The 21199-nt window shown below is 55.6% G+C and overlaps 1 protein-coding gene and 2 long non-coding RNA genes across 6 annotated transcripts; all 3 read right to left on the minus strand.

Moving 5' to 3' along the window:
• Positions 1 to 1013: 1013 nt before the first annotated feature.
• Positions 1014 to 11852, minus strand: LOC142823492 (uncharacterized). Of its 4 annotated transcripts, none has more exons than XM_075914530.1 (4): positions 10920 to 11851; positions 7465 to 8296; positions 5869 to 7153; positions 1014 to 5400 (listed from the first exon to the last, which is right to left on the minus strand). In XM_075914530.1, the coding sequence occupies exon 4, from the start codon at positions 3899 to 3901 to the stop codon at positions 1376 to 1378; it is 2526 nt and encodes an 841-aa protein (XP_075770645.1). In that variant the 5' UTR covers positions 3902 to 5400; positions 5869 to 7153; positions 7465 to 8296; positions 10920 to 11851; the 3' UTR covers positions 1014 to 1375. The 4 variants fall into 4 exon arrangements, 3 of the variants coding, with proteins under 3 accessions (XP_075770645.1, XP_075770642.1, XP_075770646.1); XR_012898689.1 differs by having other exon boundaries at positions 1388 to 1523; positions 10920 to 11848; XM_075914527.1 differs by having other exon boundaries at positions 1014 to 7153.
• A 151-nt stretch (positions 11853 to 12003) lies between these two features.
• On the minus strand, positions 12004 to 16241 carry LOC142823496 (uncharacterized). Its single transcript, XR_012898706.1, has 4 exons — positions 15505 to 16241; positions 14350 to 15193; positions 13207 to 14038; positions 12004 to 12895 (listed from the first exon to the last, which is right to left on the minus strand). It is a non-coding gene; the product is annotated as an uncharacterized LOC142823496 (long non-coding RNA).
• LOC142823495 (uncharacterized) lies at positions 16240 to 20865 on the minus strand. Its single transcript, XR_012898705.1, has 5 exons — positions 20107 to 20865; positions 18945 to 19795; positions 17806 to 18637; positions 16648 to 17494; positions 16240 to 16336 (listed from the first exon to the last, which is right to left on the minus strand). It is a non-coding gene; the product is annotated as an uncharacterized LOC142823495 (long non-coding RNA).
• Between the last annotated feature and the right edge of the window lie 334 nt (positions 20866 to 21199).

Genomic DNA, 21199 nt, shown 5'->3' on the forward strand with positions numbered 1-21199 from the left:
GACCGTCCCCAGCAGACCACAGGCACCGGGACCCAAGCGGCAGCAGCGGGCAGGTTCCCGCGCTTCCGAGGCTTTGCCAGAGCAAAGCCTCAGAAGCGCGGGAACCCCCGCTGCTGCCGCATGAGACCGGTGCCTGTGGTCTGCTGCGGACGGTCCCCAGCAGACCACAGGCACCCGGTCTGAAGCCGCAGCCGCAGGGGGGTCCCGCGCCTCTGAGGCTTTGCCAGAGCAAAGCCTCAGAGGCGCGGGGAACCGCCGCTGCTGCCGCTTCAGTCAAAGCGGCAGCAGCGGCGGTTCCCCGCGCCTCTGAGGCTTTGCTCTGGCAAAGCCTCAGAGGCGCGGGACCCCCCGCGGCTGCGGCTTCAGTCCGGGTGCCTGTGGTCTGCTGGGGACCGTCCCCAGCAGACCACAGGCATCCAGACTGGAGCGACAGCAGCGGCGGTTCCCCGCGCCTCTGAGGCTTTGCTCTGGCAAAGCCTCAGAGGCGCGGCACCCCGCTGCCGCTGCGGCTCTGCTCCCCGTGTCCCTGGTCTGCTGGGGGGGGGGGGGCGCAGCTAGTGTGCTCCCCCCCCCCCCCCAGCAGACCAGGCTTTTGTTTTGGACTCTGGGGCAGAGCAGCTGGGGCGCTGCCGATTGGTCCTGCAGCGCCCGTGGGCACTACTGGACCAACCCGGCAGCACCCCAGCTGCTCTGCCCCAGGTCCTGATTCAGCCGCTGCTGGTCAGTTTCAGCAGCGGCTGAATCAGATCGTCTGGGGCAGAGCAGATGGGGTGCTGCTGGGTTGGTCCAGTAGCACCCCAGCTGCTCTGCCCCAGGCGTCCCCAAGTCAGCTTCTGCTGAAACTGACCAGCGCTGACTACAGGAAGCCCCAGGCAGAGTTGCTCTGCCCCGGGCTTCCTGGAATCAGCTGCTGATCAGTTTCAGCAGCAGCTGACTTGGGGACGCCTGGGGTTCTTAAGTTGATTCTGTATGTAAGTCAGAACTGGCGGTCAGTTTCAGCAGTGTCTGAATCTGGACGCCAGTTCCGACTTACATACAGATTCAACTTAAGAACAAACCTACAGTCCCTATCTTGTACGTAACCCGGGGACTGCCTGTATGGCAATAGGCCTGCCCGGTGTTGGTACCTTGTCAATGCGGGCCATAGTGCCCAGTGGTGTAACATTGTACTGATCTCTGTTACCAGCTGGTAGAGCTTCGCATTTGACAATAAACCTGCTCGATTGATTTCAAACCTTGCCTGCATCTGTCATTTCCGGGGCCTCTCAGAGATCTCTTGTGTTGACCCAAGTGCACGGGGTCTAACACTCTAGATAAAGGGAGTACCGATTGTTACGCACGCAGCCGAAAGTTTAACAACGGAGTAGAGGTCCTGTCAGGAGCGCGCCAGGACAACCCTGACCAGACGACGCTGACACTGACAGTCCAGACCACCGAAGGTACCGAGGTACGAAAACACCGAGGTATGACATGCCTCAGTTTCCCTTCTCACATAGGACCTTCTGGCTGGAACCCTTTTTGTCCTGTAAAAAGTTCCAAGACCAGTTACAAGTGTTAAGCATGAAATAACATCACAATGTCCTTTTATGTACAGTCTGTCACCGGGCACATTTCCTGACAAGTTACAAAGTGTTTCCATAAGATCATGCACATTGTATACCTTTACAACTCTCTGCCACAATAATACATTGGTTACCAGAATTAACATCAGTAACAAGAACAATCCTACATCAGGTGCATATTGACATTCTCCGTCAGGCCCCTTCTCTGGCCCCACACCATTGCAGTTTTGGCCCTTCAGGGTTAAACTGCAAATCTTCTTGACCAAAGCAAGTCCTGCCCCTCCCCCTTGTCCTCTGGGCTCCAGGCCTGAAACCTCTGGCCTGCCCAAGACAAAGGGCTGGCTGGGTGTGACTCCCTGGCTCACAATGGCCCTGGAATTCTCCCCCTTCCCCCACTCAGTGGGGTAACAGCAGTGAGCTGTAGACTCCCAAGTCTCTCCTCTGTCCCTCTCTAACCTCTGTTTCCACATAGAACCAGATATCAACCTCCCTGACAGACTATGAGTGTCCACCGTGTCCAGAGATGGGAGCATAACTGCCATCTCCTGCATCCTAGGGAGAGTGACCACACAGCTGTTCTGCTCTGCATACTTAGCTACCCAGCCCTTCTCCTGAATCTGAGACACTAAGTTCCCACTCTCCTCCTTCACCTGGGAACAATCCTGTCCCACACACACTGACTTCCCAGCAAGCTGGTCACACACGGTCACTGGGTTATCAGCCTGCTCCAATTCTCTGGCTGCTCCTGCCTCATCTGGAACAACCCTCAGTCCCTCTGAGACCTCTCCACCACCATCCACGCTGGGTTTCCCTAAACCCAAGTCAGTGGAGTCAGTGCTAACAGACAAATTCTGTCCGCCAGGCACCAAAACAAGTGCCTCACACAAGAAGCTGCTGCCTTTTACAGGCAGAGCTTTCTCCTGAATGCCTTCTCCCAGCAAGGCCCTGTCACCTCCCTCAGTCACAGCAAACTGCTTGCTACAAACACTGCCAGGACTCTCCTCCCTATGAGCTTCCTTAAGCAGCAGTTCACCCTTCCCTGGCTCTGCAGCAGCCTTGCCCTGCTGAGCCACAACCAACTCCTCCTGCAATTCCCTTACTCCCTGAGTTATCTCCAGCCCCTCTGGTGGATTCACAAACAATCCCCTCTCAGGCACACAGACAGACTCACGAGATACAGGGTCAGAGGCACCTTCTCCCCCTTTGCAGCTCTCTAGATGGCTGTAAACTTCCACACCATCATTAGGCTCCAGAGTTAACAGTCCTTCATTCTCTCCTTGTGCCCGGGCTAAGGGGTCTCCCTGGTCCCACAGAGTCGCTCCCCCCTCTTCCAGCAACACAGCAGCATCAGGCACAACATCGGGGTCACCACTGTCTGGTCTCTGGGGTTCTGGCAAAACACTGACTGACTCTACCTGAGTCACCTCATCCCTCTCCCCAGCAGACACAAACCTTGGGCCACCCCCTTCCTGGGCCTTAGCCATATCCAGACCCACCTCTGGGACAACAACACTGCTCTCAGCCTTCACAGGCTGTGGGGCACCTTCCTCAGACAAAGGAAGAAACTCTTCCCCACACACGAACAGACAACCAGAGACAGTTTCTCCCTTGTCCCAACACCCCTGGCTAATTTCAGGCCTGCAGCTAGACTCTGAGACAGCTTCCTTTACTGCCCCACTGCTACTTCCACCAGCCAAATTGCCAGCTTGCACACACTGTGCTTCTTCACACAACTCAATTTCAGCTTGTGCAGTTTCAATTCCACCAACCTCACCAGCCACCAACTCCTCAACTAAAACTTCACTCTGGCCAGCCACTCCAGGCTGCTCCAGAGAAACATTTCCCTGATTTCTGGGCTCTTCCTGCCCTGGTTCTGATTCCAGCCTCACCTCTGAGGCATCAGACGGGCCCTCACCCCCAGGCTTACTGCCCCCCTGCACAGACACACAGCCATCTGCCACAGGCACACATGTAGAGACACTTTCCCCTTGGTTACAGGGAGACTGACCAGCTCCAGGAAACTTTCCATTCCCACATGCACCTCCTTCCCAAACCTCCCTGTTAGCTACAGGTAACACACAAGGTTTGCATTCACATATGCTTTTGGGTTGGGTCATCACATCAGCTGGGCAAAATACATCTGCCATATCATAAGCACACCGCATACCCACAGAGTTACACATCGAACCTTCAGGAGAATACAGTCTCTCTTGTTCTTTTAGTCTCTTAAGCTGGAGGTCAAGTCTAGCATTTTCCTCCTTGGCTAGGGCCATCTTCTTTGCATGCTCTGCCATTCTCTCTGCATGTTCTGCTTTTCTCCTCTCAAGTTCCCGATCCATCTCCTGCTTTCTCTTAGCAATTTCTTCATCTGCCTTCCGCCTTCTTTCAGCAGATTCCTTGGCTCGCTTCTGCTCCTTTTCATCCACATCTCTGGTTAGTAACAACACTACGGCCGTGTCCAGACTCAGGGTTTTTTTCGGGAAAAGTAGCCTTTTCCCGAAAAAACTTCCCCTGCGTCCAGACTCAAGCCGCGTTCTTTCGAAATTATTTCAAAAGAACGCGGCTTTTCTTTCGATGGCGGTAAACCTCGTTTCACGAGGAAGAACGCCTTCCTTCGAAAGTTCCTCTTTCGAAGGAAGGCGTTCTTCAATGTAAAGAGGCCGTCTTCGAAAGAGAGCATCCAGACTCGCTGGGTGCTCTCTTTCGAAAAAGCGGATTTCTCTTTCAAAAGATCCGCCTGCAATCTAGACGCGATCTTTCGAAAGAGGCTCTTTTGAAAGATGCTTTCGAAAGAGCCTCTTTCGAAAGAAGCCTGCAGTCTAGACATAGCCTACCAGATCTAGTTTAGAGGCCCTTTTCCTAAAGGCAATGCCTCTCCCCGAGCACAACTCCTTCAGAGCCTCTCTATGTAGGCTCTCATACTGGCACGGACTCATTTCGGCTGCCCTTTACCGAACCAAACTCTCAGTACTAAAAATCAAATTTAGACAGCGTGGGGTCCTGATCCCAAAGCTCAATTGACCAAGATCTGTGGATCCTGCCGACTACGCTACTGTGACGGACTGGGCCGTGTCTGGGCACAGCTGAGGGCGTCCGCTCAGGGCGAATTGCTCAAATCCAGGGCTCCTTACAGCCCCCCGACTGGTGACCTCTCCACACAGGCCACAAACCAGTCCCACAGAGCGCTTCAGCAGCCTGCCTGAAGCCTCATGAGCAAAACCCCTCCGACACTCCAGTAATATCCGTGCCCCAGATGGCCCCGGGCCTATACACAGGTGGGGGGTCCTAGCACCCAATCCCACCTACCCCGAACAAGTTCTGTCCGGTTCCAAGAAACCAGCCACAGGTCTCTGGCCAATTTATCCTTTGGACCTTACCCACAAATCACGCTGGGTCAATCCTTTAGCATCTAACAACTAAAGGTTTATTAACATAAGAAAGAAAAGCATGAGAGTAAGGTTATTAAAGTACAGTACATTACATGCACCGAATCTCCCAGTCCTCGATGCAGGCTCTAGCAGGGATGTTGCAGCTGCTGGTTTAAAAGTTCTTATTGCACATCCTAAGATCAGGATGGGTTCACAGGTCTTCCGGGCTCTTCGATCCCTGCACTGCTGCCTCTGGGATGAAGTGCTGAGCTGAGAACCAAAATGGCATCGACCACATGGCCTCTTTATACCCCCTTCCTGGCCTCTTCTGGTCTCAGCCGGTCACCTGGTCCTCAGCCTCTCTCTGCTGGCAGCTCTTGGGTCTCCGCCCTCCTGCTTTAGGTGTGTCCTTGAGCCATCAAGTGCCATTGTCCCACAGGGCTTCGCTACTCAGCCTGTCCATAGCAATGCTTAACCACATTCAGAGAAATATTCAGCTTCCACACAGATTACAGATTCCTATCTACTCTCACAGACATTATACACTCACATAAATAGCGTACACAAGATCAGCAAACAAGCTCTCATTCAATACCCCACATGGCCCCCTTCTATATCATTTTTGGGGCCAACACCCCCACCTATGGGTGCATCAGTGATCTGGCTGCTCCCCTCAAGATCCAGCAACGTGACACCAGCTCCCCACGCGCACAGCCTCTCACCTCCCCCCAGCCCTTGCTAACTCTGTATTAGAGACAGCAAGGGGGAGGGAAGCGTGTGTAGCTGTCAGGATTAACTGATAAGCCCAGGCTTATCAGTTAATCGTATACACGACTATACGCTAACATCCCATTCACCGAGTGTCACTGTTAACATTTCTGTAACGCAGTAAGTGCACTGCCGGGAGCAGGTACGCCTTGAAAGGTCTCCAAGCTTACCCAGTACATGGAAAGACCTTTTCTCAAAGGCCCAGCTTCTGATGGGTTTGGTCCTCCTTCTGGGATGCCACCGGATGTGCTGGGATTTCACTCAGACTACTTGCTCCACTAGCCTTGGCTGCCTCTCCCTGTTTTGCTGACTTAGGCTCTCTGGCCTCTGGGAGCCCACGCAGGCAGGGACGCACCAAGTGTAGAAACACAGAGTCTGCAAACAGCTCTCTACGGTAAGGCTTAGCTAGGAACTCGCCCAGCACTCAATTGCAGTTACCCTCTGGAAAGTACACCCAAAATAATATTATCTGACGCGGGAGAGAAATCACTACAATGCAAGCTCATACGTTTGCCCATTCCCTCAATGAGGAGTAACATACACACAACTTCTCCCGCTAACCTCCTGCTGTTAGAAATTACACAAACTAAATTTGTTTATTAAAATCTAGCTTTTACAGTTGAGAGATTGCTGTTGTTTATCAAAACAAAATAAAGCACGCATACTGTGTATGGGTGTAGGCATGGATGGAGGAAGGGCAGCGTTAGGAGTGCAGGTTGCCATAGGATGTGGGTGTAGAAAGGAAGAGAAGGGGGCTGGGACCCAATGGATGGGAGGATGGACTGGAAGGGTCTGCAGTGTGGGATGGCATGGGATGGGGGGTTATTGAGGAGGAAGAGGAGAGTGGTTGAGGGAGTCCTTACATGTGGAAGGAGGACTGGGGTGAAGGTAGTGATGCGGGTCACATGGCAGGCGGGATGGGAGTGTGGGGGGAGGGACTGTGGGTTGGGAAGGAAAGAAACGGGGGTTAAGGGTCCTATAGATGGGGGAAAGGTAGGGATAGGGATAGACTGCAGGATGGGGGAGTGTTCTAGGGAGGAAAAAGAGGGGCTGATGGGCCCCATGATTGGAGGGATGCTCTAGGGGTGCAGGTTGCTCTGAGTCTGTGGAGAGAAGAAGGGAAACTGAGGGACACCAGGAATAGGGAGTATGGGCTAGGGAAGAGCACTGGTGGGGGTGCAGGTTGTGTGAGGGGGATGTTGAAAAGTACTGTGGGAGTGGAACCTCCGCTCGGACTCGCTGTCTAAGCAAATGTGACTTCCCTTCCTAGACCCGCGTGGGCCATAAGCCGAGAGATTTCCAGACCCGATACTTATCTCCGTGTCAGCGATGGCTGCTCCGCTCCCAGCCGGACGGTTCTCGCCTCGCTTCGACCAAGCTCCCGAGCTCGCTGTTCTCGTTTCCGTTCCATCCCCAAACCGGAGGACACCGGGAGCGTTGGCTTCTTATCGCTCGCTACCGAACACAGCAGAGGGGGAAAACCAACCAAACAACTTAGCGTTTCAGTCCACAAGGACGCGGCATCGCTTCTCCTCCCACCATCGCACCGCAGCCTCCCACCAGTGGCCATCCCCTGCCATTGCCACTACAGGAACGCGGAGAGAAAGGAAGCCTTGAATCTCTATCCAAGCTCTGTTGAACCGCCTACTGCCCTTTCACCAGTCCCCAAGCCACCAGGCTCCGTGCACCAGCAGGAAGCTCGCTGCCTCAGAAGAAACCTACTGCCAGGACGCTTGAAGATTTCAAAGCACGCATCTCTTACTCACACAGAGCCATGGGAAGGCCGAACGCTGAGGACCCTTCACGTGTTCCGAGAATCACGTCCAGGCAGCTCAAGTCCATCTCGGACGGTTTCTTCTCCGCCCACGGCCCCGCACTGATTCCTCTGCAAGGGCGGCAGAAAAAGCCCAGCGTGAGCTCTCACTCACTAAGGACTGTGGCTGTGGGAATTCTATCCTTTAGCCCTTTCCCTCCTCTCGCCTATGTATCGGGCCCTCTACAAGAACACTGAGTCAGTCAGCCATGACGCACCACCGCTCTCCCTTGCGCGACTGGCATACCTGCAGAATTCCCGTAGGCTCCTAAGCCCTTAACCCTTGGCGATGCTCACCTGGAATGCCTGCAAGTGTGCTGTACAAGGACACGGCAAAACCAGAGCAAGGACAAAAGACACAGACAGAACGTATTGGCCAATACGAGAGAGCAACAAGAGAGAAACACATGAGAGGCAGCCAGAAACCTTACCACCTTGCGTCTTCCTCCTCGAGCCAAGCGTCTGCTGAGAAGGACACCGTGTTCCAGAGAAACCAGCACCCCTGACAAACGGGAGCCCTGTTTCTCCCACTACCAAGGAAGCACCTCGGGAACCTCCGCTCGGACTCGCTGTCTAAGCAAACGTGACTTCCCTTCCTAGACCCGAGTGGGCCGTAAGCCGAGAGATTTCCAGACCCGACACTTATCTCCGTGTCAGCGATGGCAGCTCCGCTCCCAGCCCGACGGTTCTCGCCTCGCTTCGAACAAGCTCCCGAGCTCGCTGTTCTCGTTTCCGTTCCATCCCCAGACGGGAGGACACCGGGACGGTTGACTTCTTATCGCTCGCTACCGAACACAGCAGAGGGGGAAAAACAAAAAAACAACTTAGCGTTTCAGTCCGGAAGGACGTGGCATCGCTTCCTCTCCCACCATCGCACCGCAGCCTCCCGCCATCGGCCACCTCCTCCCGTTGCCACTACAGGAACGCGGAGAAAAAGGAGGCCTTGAATCTCTATCCACGCTCCGTTGAATCGCCTACTGCCCCTTCACCAGTCCCCAAGCCACCAGGCTCCGTGCACCAGCAGGAAGCTCTCTGCCTCAGAAGAAACCTACTGCCAGGACGCTTGAAGATTTCAAAGCACGCATCTCTTACCCACACAGAGCCATGGGAAGGCCGAATGCTGAGGACCCTTCACTGGTTCCGAGAATAACGTCCAGGCAGCTCAAGTCCATCTCGGACGGTTTCTTCTCCGCCCACGGCCCCGCACTGATTCCTCTGCAAGGGCGGCAGAAAAAGCCCAGCGTGAGCTCTCACTCACTAAGGACTGTGGCTGTGGGAATTCTATCCTTTAGCCCTTTCCCCCCTCTCGCCTATGTATCGGGCCCTCTACAAGAACACTGAGTCAGTCAGCCATGACGCACCACCGCTCTCCCTTGCATGACTGGCGTACCTGCAGAATTCCCGTTGGCTCCTGAGCCCTTAGCCCTTGGCGATGCTCACCTGGAATGCCTGCAAGTGTGCTGTACAAGGACACGGCAAAACCATAGCAAGGACAAAAGACACAGACACAAACAGACAGACAGAACGTATTGGCCAATACGAGAGAGCAACAAGAGAGAAACACATGAGAGGCAGCCAGAAACCTTACCACCTTGCGTCTTCCTCCTCGAGCCAAGCGTCTGCTGAGAAGGACACCGTGTTCCAGAGAAACCAGCACCCCTGACAAACGGGAGCCCTGTTTCTCCCACTACCAAGGAAGCACCTCGGGAACCTCCGCTCGGACTCGCTGTCTAAGCAAACGTGACTTCCCTTCCTAGACCCGAGTGGGCCGTAAGCCGAGAGATTTCCAGACCCGATACTTATCTCTGTGTCTGCGATGGCAGCTCCGCTCCCAGCCAGACGGTTCTCGCCTCGCTTCGAACAAGCTCCCGAGCTCGCTGTTCTCGTTTCCGTTCCATCCCCAGATGGGAGGACATCGGGATGGTTGACTTCTTATCGCTCGCTACCGAACACAGCAGAGGGGGAAAACCAACCAAACATAGCGTTTCAGTCCACAAGGACGCGGCATTGCTTCTCCTCCCACCATCGCACCGCAGCCTCCCACCATCGGCCATCCCCTGCCGTTGCCACTATAGGAACGCAGAGAAAAAGGAGACCTTGAATCTCTATGCACGCTCTGTTGAACCGCCTACTGCCCTTTCACCAGTCCCAAAGCCACCAGGTTCCGTTCAACAGCAGGAAGCTCGCTGCCTCAGAAGAAACCTACTGCCAGGACGCTTGAAGATTTCAAAGCACGCATCTCTTACTCACACAGAGCCATGGGAAGGCCGAACGCTGAGGACCCTTCACGTGTTCCGAGAATAACGTCCAGGCAGCTCAAGTCCATCTCGGACGGTTTCTTCTCCGCCCACGGCCCCGCACTGATTCCTCTGCAAGGGCGGCAGAAAAAGCCCAGCGTGAGCACTCACTCACTAAGGACTGTGGCTGTGGGAATTCTATCCTTTAGCCCTTTCCCTCCTCTCGCCTATGTATCGGGCCCTCTACAAGAACACTGAGTCAGTCAGCCATGACGCACCACCGCTCTCCCTTGCATGACTGGCATACCTGCAGAATTCCCGTTGGCTCCTGAGCCCTTAGCCCTTGGCGATGCTCACCTGGAATGCCTGCAAGTGTGCTGTACAAGGACACGGCAAAACCATAGCAAGGACAAAAGACACAGACTCAAACAGACAGACAGAACGTATTGGCCAATACGAGAGAGCAACAAGAGAGAAACACATGAGAGGCAGCCAGAAACCTTACCACCTTGCGTCTTCCTCCTCGAGTCCAAGCGTCTGCTGAGAAGGACACCGTGTTCCAGAGAAACCAGCACCCCTGACAAATGGGAGCCCTGTTTCTCCCACTACCAAGGAAGCACCTCGGGAACCTCCGCTCGGACTCGCTGTCTAAGCAAACGTGACTTCCCTTCCTAGACCCGAATGGGCCGTAAGCCGAGAGATTTCCAGACCCGATACTTATCTCCGTGTCAGCGATGGCAGCTCCGCTGCCAGCCGGACGGTTCTCGCCTCGCTTCGAACAAGCTCCAGAGCTCGCTGTTCTCGTTTCCGTTCCATCCCCAGATGGGAGGACATCGGGATGGTTGACTTCTTATCGCTCGCTACCGAACACAGCAGAGGGGGAAAACCAACCAAACAACTTAGCGTTTCAGTCCACAAGGACGCGGCATTGCTTCTCCTCCCACCATCGCACCGCAGCCTCCCGCCATCGGCCATCCCCTGCCGTTGCCACTACAGGAACGCGGAGAGAAAGGAGGCCTTGAATCTCTATCCAAGCTCTGTTGAACCGCCTGCTGCCCTTTCACCAGTCCCCAAGCCACCAGGCTCCGTGCACCAGCAGGAAGCTCGCTGCCTCAGAAGAAACCTACTGCCAGGACGCTTGAAGATTTCAAAGCACGCATCTCTTACTCACACAGTGCCATGGGAAGGCCGAACGCTGAGGACCCTTCACGTGTTCCGAGAATCACGTCCAGGCAGTTCAAGTCCATCTCGGACGGTTTCTTCTCCGCCCACGGCCCCGCACTGATTCCTCTGCAAGGGCGGCAGAAAAAGCCCAGCGTGAGCTCTCACTCACTAAGGACTGTGGCTGTGGGAATTCTATCCTTTAGCCCTTTCCCTCCTCTCGCCTATGTATCGGGCCCTCTACAAGAACACTGAGTCAGTCAGCCATGACGCACCACCGCTCTCCCTTGCGCGACTGGCATACCTGCAGAATTCCCGTAGGCTCCTAAGCCCTTAACCCTTGGCGATGCTCACCTGGAATGCCTGCAAGTGTGCTGTACAAGGACACGGCAAAACCAGAGCAAGGACAAAAGACACAGACAGAACGTATTGGCCAATACGAGAGAGCAACAAGAGAGAAACACATGAGAGGCAGCCAGAAACCTTACCACCTTGCGTCTTCCTCCTCGAGCCAAGGGTCTGCTGAGAAGGACACCGTGTTCCAGAGAAACCAGCACCCCTGACAAACGGGAGCCCTGTTTCTCCCACTACCAAGGAAGCACCTCGGGAACCTCCGCTCGGACTCGCTGTCTAAGCAAACGTGACTTCCCTTCCTAGACCCGAGTGGGCCGTAAGCCGAGAGATTTCCAGACCCGACACTTATCTCCGTGTCAGCGATGGCAGCTCCGCTCCAAGCCCGACGATTCTCGCCTCGCTTCGAACAAGCTCCCGAGCTCGCTGTTCTCGTTTCCGTTCCATCCCCAGATGGGAGGACATCGGGATGGTTGACTTCTTATCGCTCGCTACCGAACACAGCAGAGGGGGAAAACCAACCAAACAACTTAGCGTTTCAGTCCACAAGGACGCGGCAGTGCTTCTCCTCCCACCATCGCACCGCAGCCTCCCGCCATCGGCCATCCCCTGCCGTTGCCACTACAGGAACGCGGAGAGAAAGGAGGCCTTGAATCTCTATCCAAGCTCTGTTGAACCGCCTGCTGCCCTTTCACCAGTCCCCAAGCCACCAGGCTCCGTGCACCAGCAGGAAGCTCTCTGCCTCAGAAGAAACCTACTGCCAGGACGCTTGAAGATTTCAAAGCACGCATCTCTTACCCACACAGAGCCATGGGAAGGCCGAACGCTGAGGACCCTTCACTGGTTCCGAGAATAACGTCCAGGCAGCTCAAGTCCATCTCGGACGGTTTCTTCTCCGCCCACGGCCCCGCACTGATTCCTCTGCAAGGGCGGCAGAAAAAGCCCAGCGTGAGCTCTCACTCACTAAGGACTGTGGCTGTGGGAATTCTATCCTTTAGCCCTTTCCCCCCTCTCGCCTATGTATCGGGCCCTCTACAAGAACACTGAGTCAGTCAGCCATGACGCACCACCGCTCTCCCTTGCATGACTGGCGTACCTGCAGAATTCCCGTTGGCTCCTGAGCCCTTAGCCCTTGGCGATGCTCACCTGGAATGCCTGCAAGTGTGCTGTACAAAGACACGGCAAAACCAGAGCAAGGACAAAAGACACAGACAGAACGTATTGGCCAATACGAGAGAGCAACAAGAGAGAAACACATGAGAGGCAGCCAGAAACCTTACCACCTTGCGTCTTCCTCCTCGAGTCCAAGCGTCTGCTGAGAAGGACACCGTGTTCCAGAGAAACCAGCACCCCTGACAAACGGGAGCCCTGTTTCTCCCACTACCAAGGAAGCACCTCGGGAACCTCCGCTCGGACTCGCTGTCTAAGCAAACGTGACTTCCCTTCCTAGACCCGAGTGGGCCGTAAGCCGAGAGATTTCCAGACCCGACACTTATCTCCGTGTCAGCGATGGCAGCTCCGCTCCCAGCCCGACGGTTCTCGCCTCGCTTCGAACAAGCTCCCGAGCTCGCTGTTCTCGTTTCCGTTCCATCCCCAGACGGGAGGACACCGGGACGGTTGACTTCTTATCGCTCGCTACCGAACACAGCAGAGGGGGAAAAACAAAAAAACAACTTAGCGTTTCAGTCCGGAAGGACGTGGCATCGCTTCCTCTCCCACCATCGCACCACAGCCTCCCGCCATCGGCCACCTCCTCCCGTTGCCACTACAGGAACGCGGAGAAAAAGGAGGCCTTGAATCTCTATCCACGCTCCGTTGAATCGCCTACTGCCCCTTCACCAGTCCCCAAGCCACCAGGCTCCGTGCACCAGCAGGAAGCTCTCTGCCTCAGAAGAAACCTACTGGCAGGACGCTTGAAGATTTCAAAGCACGCATCTCTTACTCACACAGAGCCATGGGAAGGCCGAACGCTGAGGACCCTTCACGTGTTCCGAGAATAACGTCCAGGCAGCTCAAGTCCATCTCGGACGGTTTCTTCTCCGCCCACGGCCCCGCACTGATTCCTCTGCAAGGGCGGCAGAAAAAGCCCAGCGTGAGCACTCACTCACTAAGGACTGTGGCTGTGGGAATTCTATCCTTTAGCCCTTTCCCTCCTCTCGCCTATGTATCGGGCCCTCTACAAGAACACTGAGTCAGTCAGCCATGACGCACCACCGCTCTCCCTTGCGCGACTGGCATACCTGCAGAATTCCCGTAGGCTCCTAAGCCCTTAACCCTTGGCGATGCTCACCTGGAATGCCTGCAAGTGTGCTGTACAAGGACACGGCAAAACCAGAGCAAGGACAAAAGACACAGACAGAACGTATTGGCCAATACGAGAGAGCAACAAGAGAGAAACACATGAGAGGCAGCCAGAAACCTTACCACCTTGCGTCTTCCTCCTCGAGCCAAGCGTCTGCTGAGAAGGACACCGTGTTCCAGAGAAACCAGCACCCCTGACAAACGGGAGCCCTGTTTCTCCCACTACCAAGGAAGCACCTCGGGAACCTCCGCTCGGACTCGCTGTCTAAGCAAACGTGACTTCCCTTCCTAGACCCGAGTGGGCCGTAAGCCGAGAGATTTCCAGACCCGACACTTATCTCCGTGTCAGCGATGGCAGCTCCGCTCCCAGCCCGACGGTTCTCGCCTCGCTTCGAACAAGCTCCCGAGCTCGCTGTTCTCGTTTCCGTTCCATCCCCAGACGGGAGGACACCGGGACGGTTGACTTCTTATCGCTCGCTACCGAACACAGCAGAGGGGGAAAAACAAAAAAACAACTTAGCGTTTCAGTCCGGAAGGACGTGGCATCGCTTCCTCTCCCACCATCGCACCGCAGCCTCCCGCCATCGGCCACCTCCTCCCGTTGCCACTACAGGAACGCGGAGAAAAAGGAGGCCTTGAATCTCTATGCACGCTCTGTTGAACCGCCTACTGCCCTTTCACCAGTCCCAAAGCCACCAGGTTCCGTTGAACAGCAGGAAGCTCGCTGCCTCAGAAGAAACCTACTGCCAGGACGCTTGAAGATTTCAAAGCACGCATCTCTTACTCACACAGAGCCATGGGAAGGCCGAACGCTGAGGACCCTTCACGTGTTCCGAGAATAACGTCCAGGCAGCTCAAGTCCATCTCGGACGGTTTCTTCTCCGCCCACGGCCCCGCACTGATTCCTCTGCAAGGGCGGCAGAAAAAGCCCAGCGTGAGCTCTCACTCACTAAGGACTGTGGCTGTGGGAATTCTATCCTTTAGCCCTTTCCCTCCTCTCGCCTATGTATCGGGCCCTCTACAAGAACACTGAGTCAGTCAGCCATGACGCACCACCGCTCTCCCTTGCGCGACTGGCATACCTGCAGAATTCCCGTAGGCTCCTGAGCCCTTAGCCCTTGGCGATGCTCACCTGGAATGCCTGCAAGTGTGCTGTACAAGGACACGGCAAAACCAGAGCAAGGACAAAAGACACAGACACAAACAGACAGACAGAACGTATTGGCCAATACGAGAGAGCAACAAGAGAGAAACACGAGAGGCAGCCAGAAACCTTACCACCTTGCGTCTTCCTCCTCGAGTCAAGCGTCTGCTGAGAAGGACACCGTGTTCCAGAGAAACCAGCACCCCTGACAAACGGGAGCCCTCTTTCTCCCACCACCAAGGAAGCACCTCGGGAACCTCCGCTCGGACTCCATGTCTAAGCAAACGTGACTTCCCTTCCTAGACCCGAGTGGGCCGTAAGCCGAGAGATTTCCAGACCCGATACTTATCTCCGTGTCAGCGATGGCAGCTCCGCTCCCAGCCGGACGGTTCTCGCCTCGCTTCGAACAAGCTCCAGAGCTCGCTGTTCTCATTTCCGTTCCATCCCCAGATGGGAGGACATCGGGATGGTTGACTTCTTATCGCTCGCTACCGAACACAGCAGAGGGGGAAAACCAACCAAACAACTTAGCGTTTCAGTCCACAAGGACGCGGCATTGCTTCTCCTCCCACCATCGCACCGCAGCCTCCCGCCATCGGCCATCCCCTGCCGTTGCCACTACAGGAACGCGGAGAGAAAGGAGGCCTTGAATCTCTATCCAAGCTCTGTTGAACCGCCTGCTGCCCTTTCACCAGTCCCCAAGCCACCAGGCTCCGTGCACCAGCAGGAAGCTCGCTGCCTCAGAAGAAACCTACTTCCAGGACGCTTGAAGATTTCAAAGCACGCATCTCTTACTCACACAGTGCCATGGGAAGGCCGAACGCTGAGGACCCTTCACGTGTTCCGAGAATCACGTCCAGGCAGTTCAAGTCCATCTCGGACGGTTTCTTCTCCGCCCACGGCCCCGCACTGATTCCTCTGCAAGGGCGGCAGAAAAAGCCCAGCGTGAGCTCTCACTCACTAAGGACTGTGGCTGTGGGAATTCTATCCTTTAGCCCTTTCCCTCCTCTCGCCTATGTATCGGGCCCTCTACAAGAACACTGAGTCAGTCAGCCATGACGCACCACCGCTCTCCCTTGCGCGACTGGCATACCTGCAGAATTCCCGTAGGCTCCTAAGCCCTTAACCCTTGGCGATGCTCACCTGGAATGCCTGCAAGTGTGCTGTACAAGGACACGGCAAAACCAGAGCAAGGACAAAAGATACAGACAGAACGTATTGGCCAATACGAGAGAGCAACAAGAGAGAAACACATGAGAGGCAGCCAGAAACCTTACCACCTTGCGTCTTCCTCCTCGAGCCAAGGGTCTGCTGAGAAGGACACCGTGTTCCAGAGAAACCAGCACCCCTGACAAACGGGAGCCCTGTTTCTCCCACTACCAAGGAAGCACCTCGGGAACCTCCGCTCGGACTCGCTGTCTAAGCAAACGTGACTTCCCTTCCTAGACCCGAGTGGGCCGTAAGCCGAGAGATTTCCAGACCCGACACTTATCTCCGTGTCAGCGATGGCAGCTCCGCTCCCAGCCCGACGGTTCTCGCCTCGCTTTGAACAAGCTCCCGAGCTCGCTGTTCTCGTTTCCGTTCCATCCCCAGACGGGAGGACACCGGGACGGTTGACTTCTTATCGCTCGCTACCGAACACAGCAGAGGGGGAAAAACAAAAAAACAACTTAGCGTTTCAGTCCGGAAGGACGTGGCATCGCTTCCTCTCCCACCATCGCACAGCAGCCTCCCGCCATCGGCCACCTCCTCCCGTTGCCACTACAGGAACGCGGAGAAAAAGGAGGCCTTGAATCTCTATGCACGCTCTGTTGAACCGCCTACTGCCCTTTCACCAGTCCCAAAGCCACCAGGTTCCGTTGAACAGCAGGAAGCTCGCTGCCTCAGAAGAAACCTACTGCCAGGACGCTTGAAGATTTCAAAGCACGCATCTCTTACTCACACAGAGCCATGGGAAGGCCGAACGCTGAGGACCCTTCACGTGTTCCGAGAATAACGTCCAGGCAGCTCAAGTCCATCTCGGACGGTTTCTTCTCCGCCCACGGCCCCGCACTGATTCCTCTGCAAGGGCGGCAGAAAAAGCCCAGCGTGAGCTCTCACTCACTAAGGACTGTGGCTGTGGGAATTCTATCCTTTAGCCCTTTCCCTCCTCTCGCCTATGTATCGGGCCCTCTACAAGAACACTGAGTCAGTCAGCCATGACGCACCACCGCTCTCCCTTGCGCGACTGGCGTACCTGCAGAATTCCCGTTGGCTCCTGAGCCCTTAGCCCTTGGCGATGCTCACCTGGAATGCCTGCAAGTGTGCTGTACAAAGACACGGCAAAACCAGAGCAAGGACAAAAGACACAGACACAAACAGACAGACAGAACGTATTGGCCAATACGAGAGAGCAACAAGAGAGAAACACATGAGAGGCAGCCAGAAACCTTACCACCTTGCGTCTTCCTCCTCGAGTCCAAGCGTCTGCTGAGAAGGACACCGTGTTCCAGAGAAACCAGCACCCCTGACAAACGGGAGCCCTGTTTCTCCCACTACCAAGGAAGCACCTCGGGAACCTCCGCTCGGACTCGCTGTCTAAGCAAACGTGACTTCCCTTCCTAGACCCGAGTGGGCCGTAAGCCGAGAGATTTCCAGACCCGATACTTATCTCCGTGTCAGCGATGGCAGCTCCGCTGCCAGCCGGACGGTTCTCGCCTCGCTTCGAACAAGCTCCAGAGCTCGCTGTTCTCGTTTCCGTTCCATCCCCAGATGGGAGGACATCGGGATGGTTGACTTCTTATCGCTCGCTACCGAACACAGCAGAGGGGGAAAACCAACCAAACAACTTAGCGTTTCAGTCCACAAGGACGCGGCATTGCTTCTCCTCCCACCATCGCACCGCAGCCTCCCGCCATCGGCCATCCCCTGCCGTTGCCACTACAGGAACGCGGAGAGAAAGGAGGCCTTGAATCTCTATCCAAGCTCTGTTGAACCGCCTGCTGCCCTTTCACCAGTCCCCAAGCCACCAGGCTCCGTGCACCAGCAGGAAGCTCGCTGCCTCAGAAGAAACCTACTTCCAGGACGCTTGAAGATTTCAAAGCACGCATCTCTTACTCACACAGTGCCATGGGAAGGCCGAACGCTGAGGACCCTTCACGTGTTCCGAGAATCACGTCCAGGCAGTTCAAGTCCATCTCGGACGGTTTCTTCTCCGCCCACGGCCCCGCACTGATTCCTCTGCAAGGGCGGCAGAAAAAGCCCAGCGTGAGCTCTCACTCACTAAGGACTGTGGCTGTGGGAATTCTATCCTTTAGCCCTTTCCCTCCTCTCGCCTATGTATCGGGCCCTCTACAAGAACACTGAGTCAGTCAGCCATGACGCACCACCGCTCTCCCTTGCGCGACTGGCATACCTGCAGAATTCCCGTAGGCTCCTAAGCCCTTAACCCTTGGCGATGCTCACCTGGAATGCCTGCAAGTGTGCTGTACAAGGACACGGCAAAACCAGAGCAAGGACAAAAGACACAGACAGAACGTATTGGCCAATACGAGAGAGCAACAAGAGAGAAACACATGAGAGGCAGCCAGAAACCTTACCACCTTGCGTCTTCCTCCTCGAGCCAAGCGTCTGCTGAGAAGGACACCGTGTTCCAGAGAAACCAGCACCCCTGACAAACGGGAGCCCTGTTTCTCCCACTACCAAGGAAGCACCTCGGGAACCTCCGCTCGGACTCGCTGTCTAAGCAAACGTGACTTCCCTTCCTAGACCCGAGTGGGCCGTAAGCCGAGAGATTTCCAGACCCGACACTTATCTCCGTGTCAGCGATGGCAGCTCCGCTCCCAGCCCGACGGTTCTCGCCTCGCTTCGAACAAGCTCCCGAGCTCGCTGTTCTCGTTTCCGTTCCATCCCCAGACGGGAGGACACCGGGACGGTTGACTTCTTATCGCTCGCTACCGAACACAGCAGAGGGGGAAAAACAAAAAAACAACTTAGCGTTTCAGTCCGGAAGGACGTGGCATCGCTTCCTCTCCCACCATCGCACCGCAGCCTCCCGCCATCGGCCACCTCCTCCCGTTGCCACTACAGGAACGCGGAGAAAAAGGAGGCCTTGAATCTCTATCCACGCTCCATTGAATCGCCTACTGCCCCTTCACCAGTCCCCAAGCCACCAGGCTCCGTGCACCAGCAGGAAGCTCTCTGCCTCAGAAGAAACCTACTGCCAGGACGCTTGAAGATTTCAAAGCACGCATCTCTTACCCACACAGAGCCATGGGAAGGCCGAACGCTGAGGACCCTTCACTGGTTCCGAGAATAACGTCCAGGCAGCTCAAGTCCATCTCGGACGGTTTCTTCTCCGCCCACGGCCCCGCACTGATTCCTCTGCAAGGGCGGCAGAAAAAGCCCAGCGTGAGCTCTCACTCACTAAGGACTGTGGCTGTGGGAATTCTATCCTTTAGCCCTTTCCCCCCTCTCGCCTATGTATCGGGCCCTCTACAAGAACACTGAGTCAGTCAGCCATGACGCACCACCGCTCTCCCTTGCACGACTGGCGTACCTGCAGAATTCCCGTTGGCTCCTGAGCCCTTAGCCCTTGGCGATGCTCACCTGGAATGCCTGCAAGTGTGCTGTACAAAGACACGGCAAAACCAGAGCAAGGACAAAAGACACAGACACAAACAGACAGACAGAACGTATTGGCCAATACGAGAGAGCAACAAGAGAGAAACACATGAGAGGCAGCCAGAAACCTTACCACCTTGCGTCTTCCTCCTCGAGTCCAAGCGTCTGCTGAGAAGGACACCGTGTTCCAGAGAAACCAGCACCCCTGACAAACGGGAGCCCTGTTTCTCCCACTACCAAGGAAGCACCTCGGGAACCTCCGCTCGGACTCGCTGTCTAAGCAAACGTGACTTCCCTTCCTAGACCCGAGTGGGCCGTAAGCCGAGAGATTTCCAGACCCGATACTTATCTCCGTGTCAGCGATGGCAGCTCCGCTGCCAGCCGGACGGTTCTCGCCTCGCTTCGAACAAGCTCCAGAGCTCGCTGTTCTCATTTCCGTTCCATCCCCAGATGGGAGGACATCGGGATGGTTGACTTCTTATCGCTCGCTACCGAACACAGCAGAGGGGGTAAACCAACCAAACAACTTAGCGTTTCAGTCCACAAGGACGCGGCATTGCTTCTCCTCCCACCATCGCACCGCAGCCTCCCGCCATCGGCCATCCCCTGCCGTTGCCACTACAGGAACGCGGAGAGAAAGGAGGCCTTGAATCTCTATCCAAGCTCTGTTGAACCGCCTGCTGCCCTTTCACCAGTCCCCAAGCCACCAGGCTCCGTGCACCAGCAGGAAGCTCGCTGCCTCAGAAGAAACCTACTTCCAGGACGCTTGAAGATTTCAAAGCACGCATCTCTTACTCACACAGTGCCATGGGAAGGCCGAACGCTGAGGACCCTTCACGTGTTCCGAGAATCACGTCCAGGCAGTTCAAGTCCATCTCGGACGGTTTCTTCTCCGCCCACGGCCCCGCACTGATTCCTCTGCAAGGGCGGCAGAAAAAGCCCAGCGTGAGCTCTCACTCACTAAGGACTGTGGCTGTGGGAATTCTATCCTTTAGCCCTTTCCCTCCTCTCGCCTATGTATCGGGCCCTCTACAAGAACACTGAGTCAGTCAGCCATGACGCACCACCGCTCTCCCTTGCGCGACTGGCATACCTGCAGAATTCCCGTAGGCTCCTAAGCCCTTAACCCTTGGCGATGCTCACCTGGAATGCCTGCAAGTGTGCTGTACAAGGACACGGCAAAACCAGAGCAAGGACAAAAGACACAGACAGAACGTATTGGCCAATACGAGAGAGCAACAAGAGAGAAACACATGAGAGGCAGCCAGAAACCTTACCACCTTGCGTCTTCCTCCTCGAGCCAAGGGTCTGCTGAGAAGGACACCGTGTTCCAGAGAAACCAGCACCCCTGACAAACGGGAGCCCTGTTTCTCCCACTACCAAGGAAGCACCTCGGGAACCTCCGCTCGGACTCGCTGTCTAAGCAAACGTGACTTCCCTTCCTAGACCCGAGTGGGCCGTAAGCCGAGAGATTTCCAGACCCGACACTTATCTCCGTGTCAGCGATGGCAGCTCCGCTCCCAGCCCGACGGTTCTCGCCTCGCTTTGAACAAGCTCCCGAGCTCGCTGTTCTCGTTTCCGTTCCATCCCCAGATGGGAGGACACCGGGACGGTTGACTTCTTATCGCTCGCTACCGAACACAGCAGAGGGGGAAAAACAAAAAAACAACTTAGCGTTTCAGTCCGGAAGGACGTGGCATCGCTTCCTCTCCCACCATCGCACAGCAGCCTCCCGCCATCGGCCACCTCCTCCCGTTGCCACTACAGGAACGCGGAGAAAAAGGAGGCCTTGAATCTCTATGCACGCTCTGTTGAACCGCCTACTGCCCTTTCACCAGTCCCAAAGCCACCAGGTTCCGTTGAACAGCAGGAAGCTCGCTGCCTCAGAAGAA

Source organism: Pelodiscus sinensis, unplaced genomic scaffold (assembly GCF_049634645.1).
Source record: "Pelodiscus sinensis isolate JC-2024 unplaced genomic scaffold, ASM4963464v1 ctg116, whole genome shotgun sequence".
Classification (NCBI taxonomy): domain Eukaryota; kingdom Metazoa; phylum Chordata; order Testudines; family Trionychidae; genus Pelodiscus; species Pelodiscus sinensis.

What these genes read in the sequence shown, in the direction of transcription:
- LOC142823492 (XM_075914531.1), bottom strand. Translation starts at nt 3,901, where the DNA reads ATGGATCGGGAACTTGAGAGGAGAAAAGCAGAACATGCAGAGAGAATG.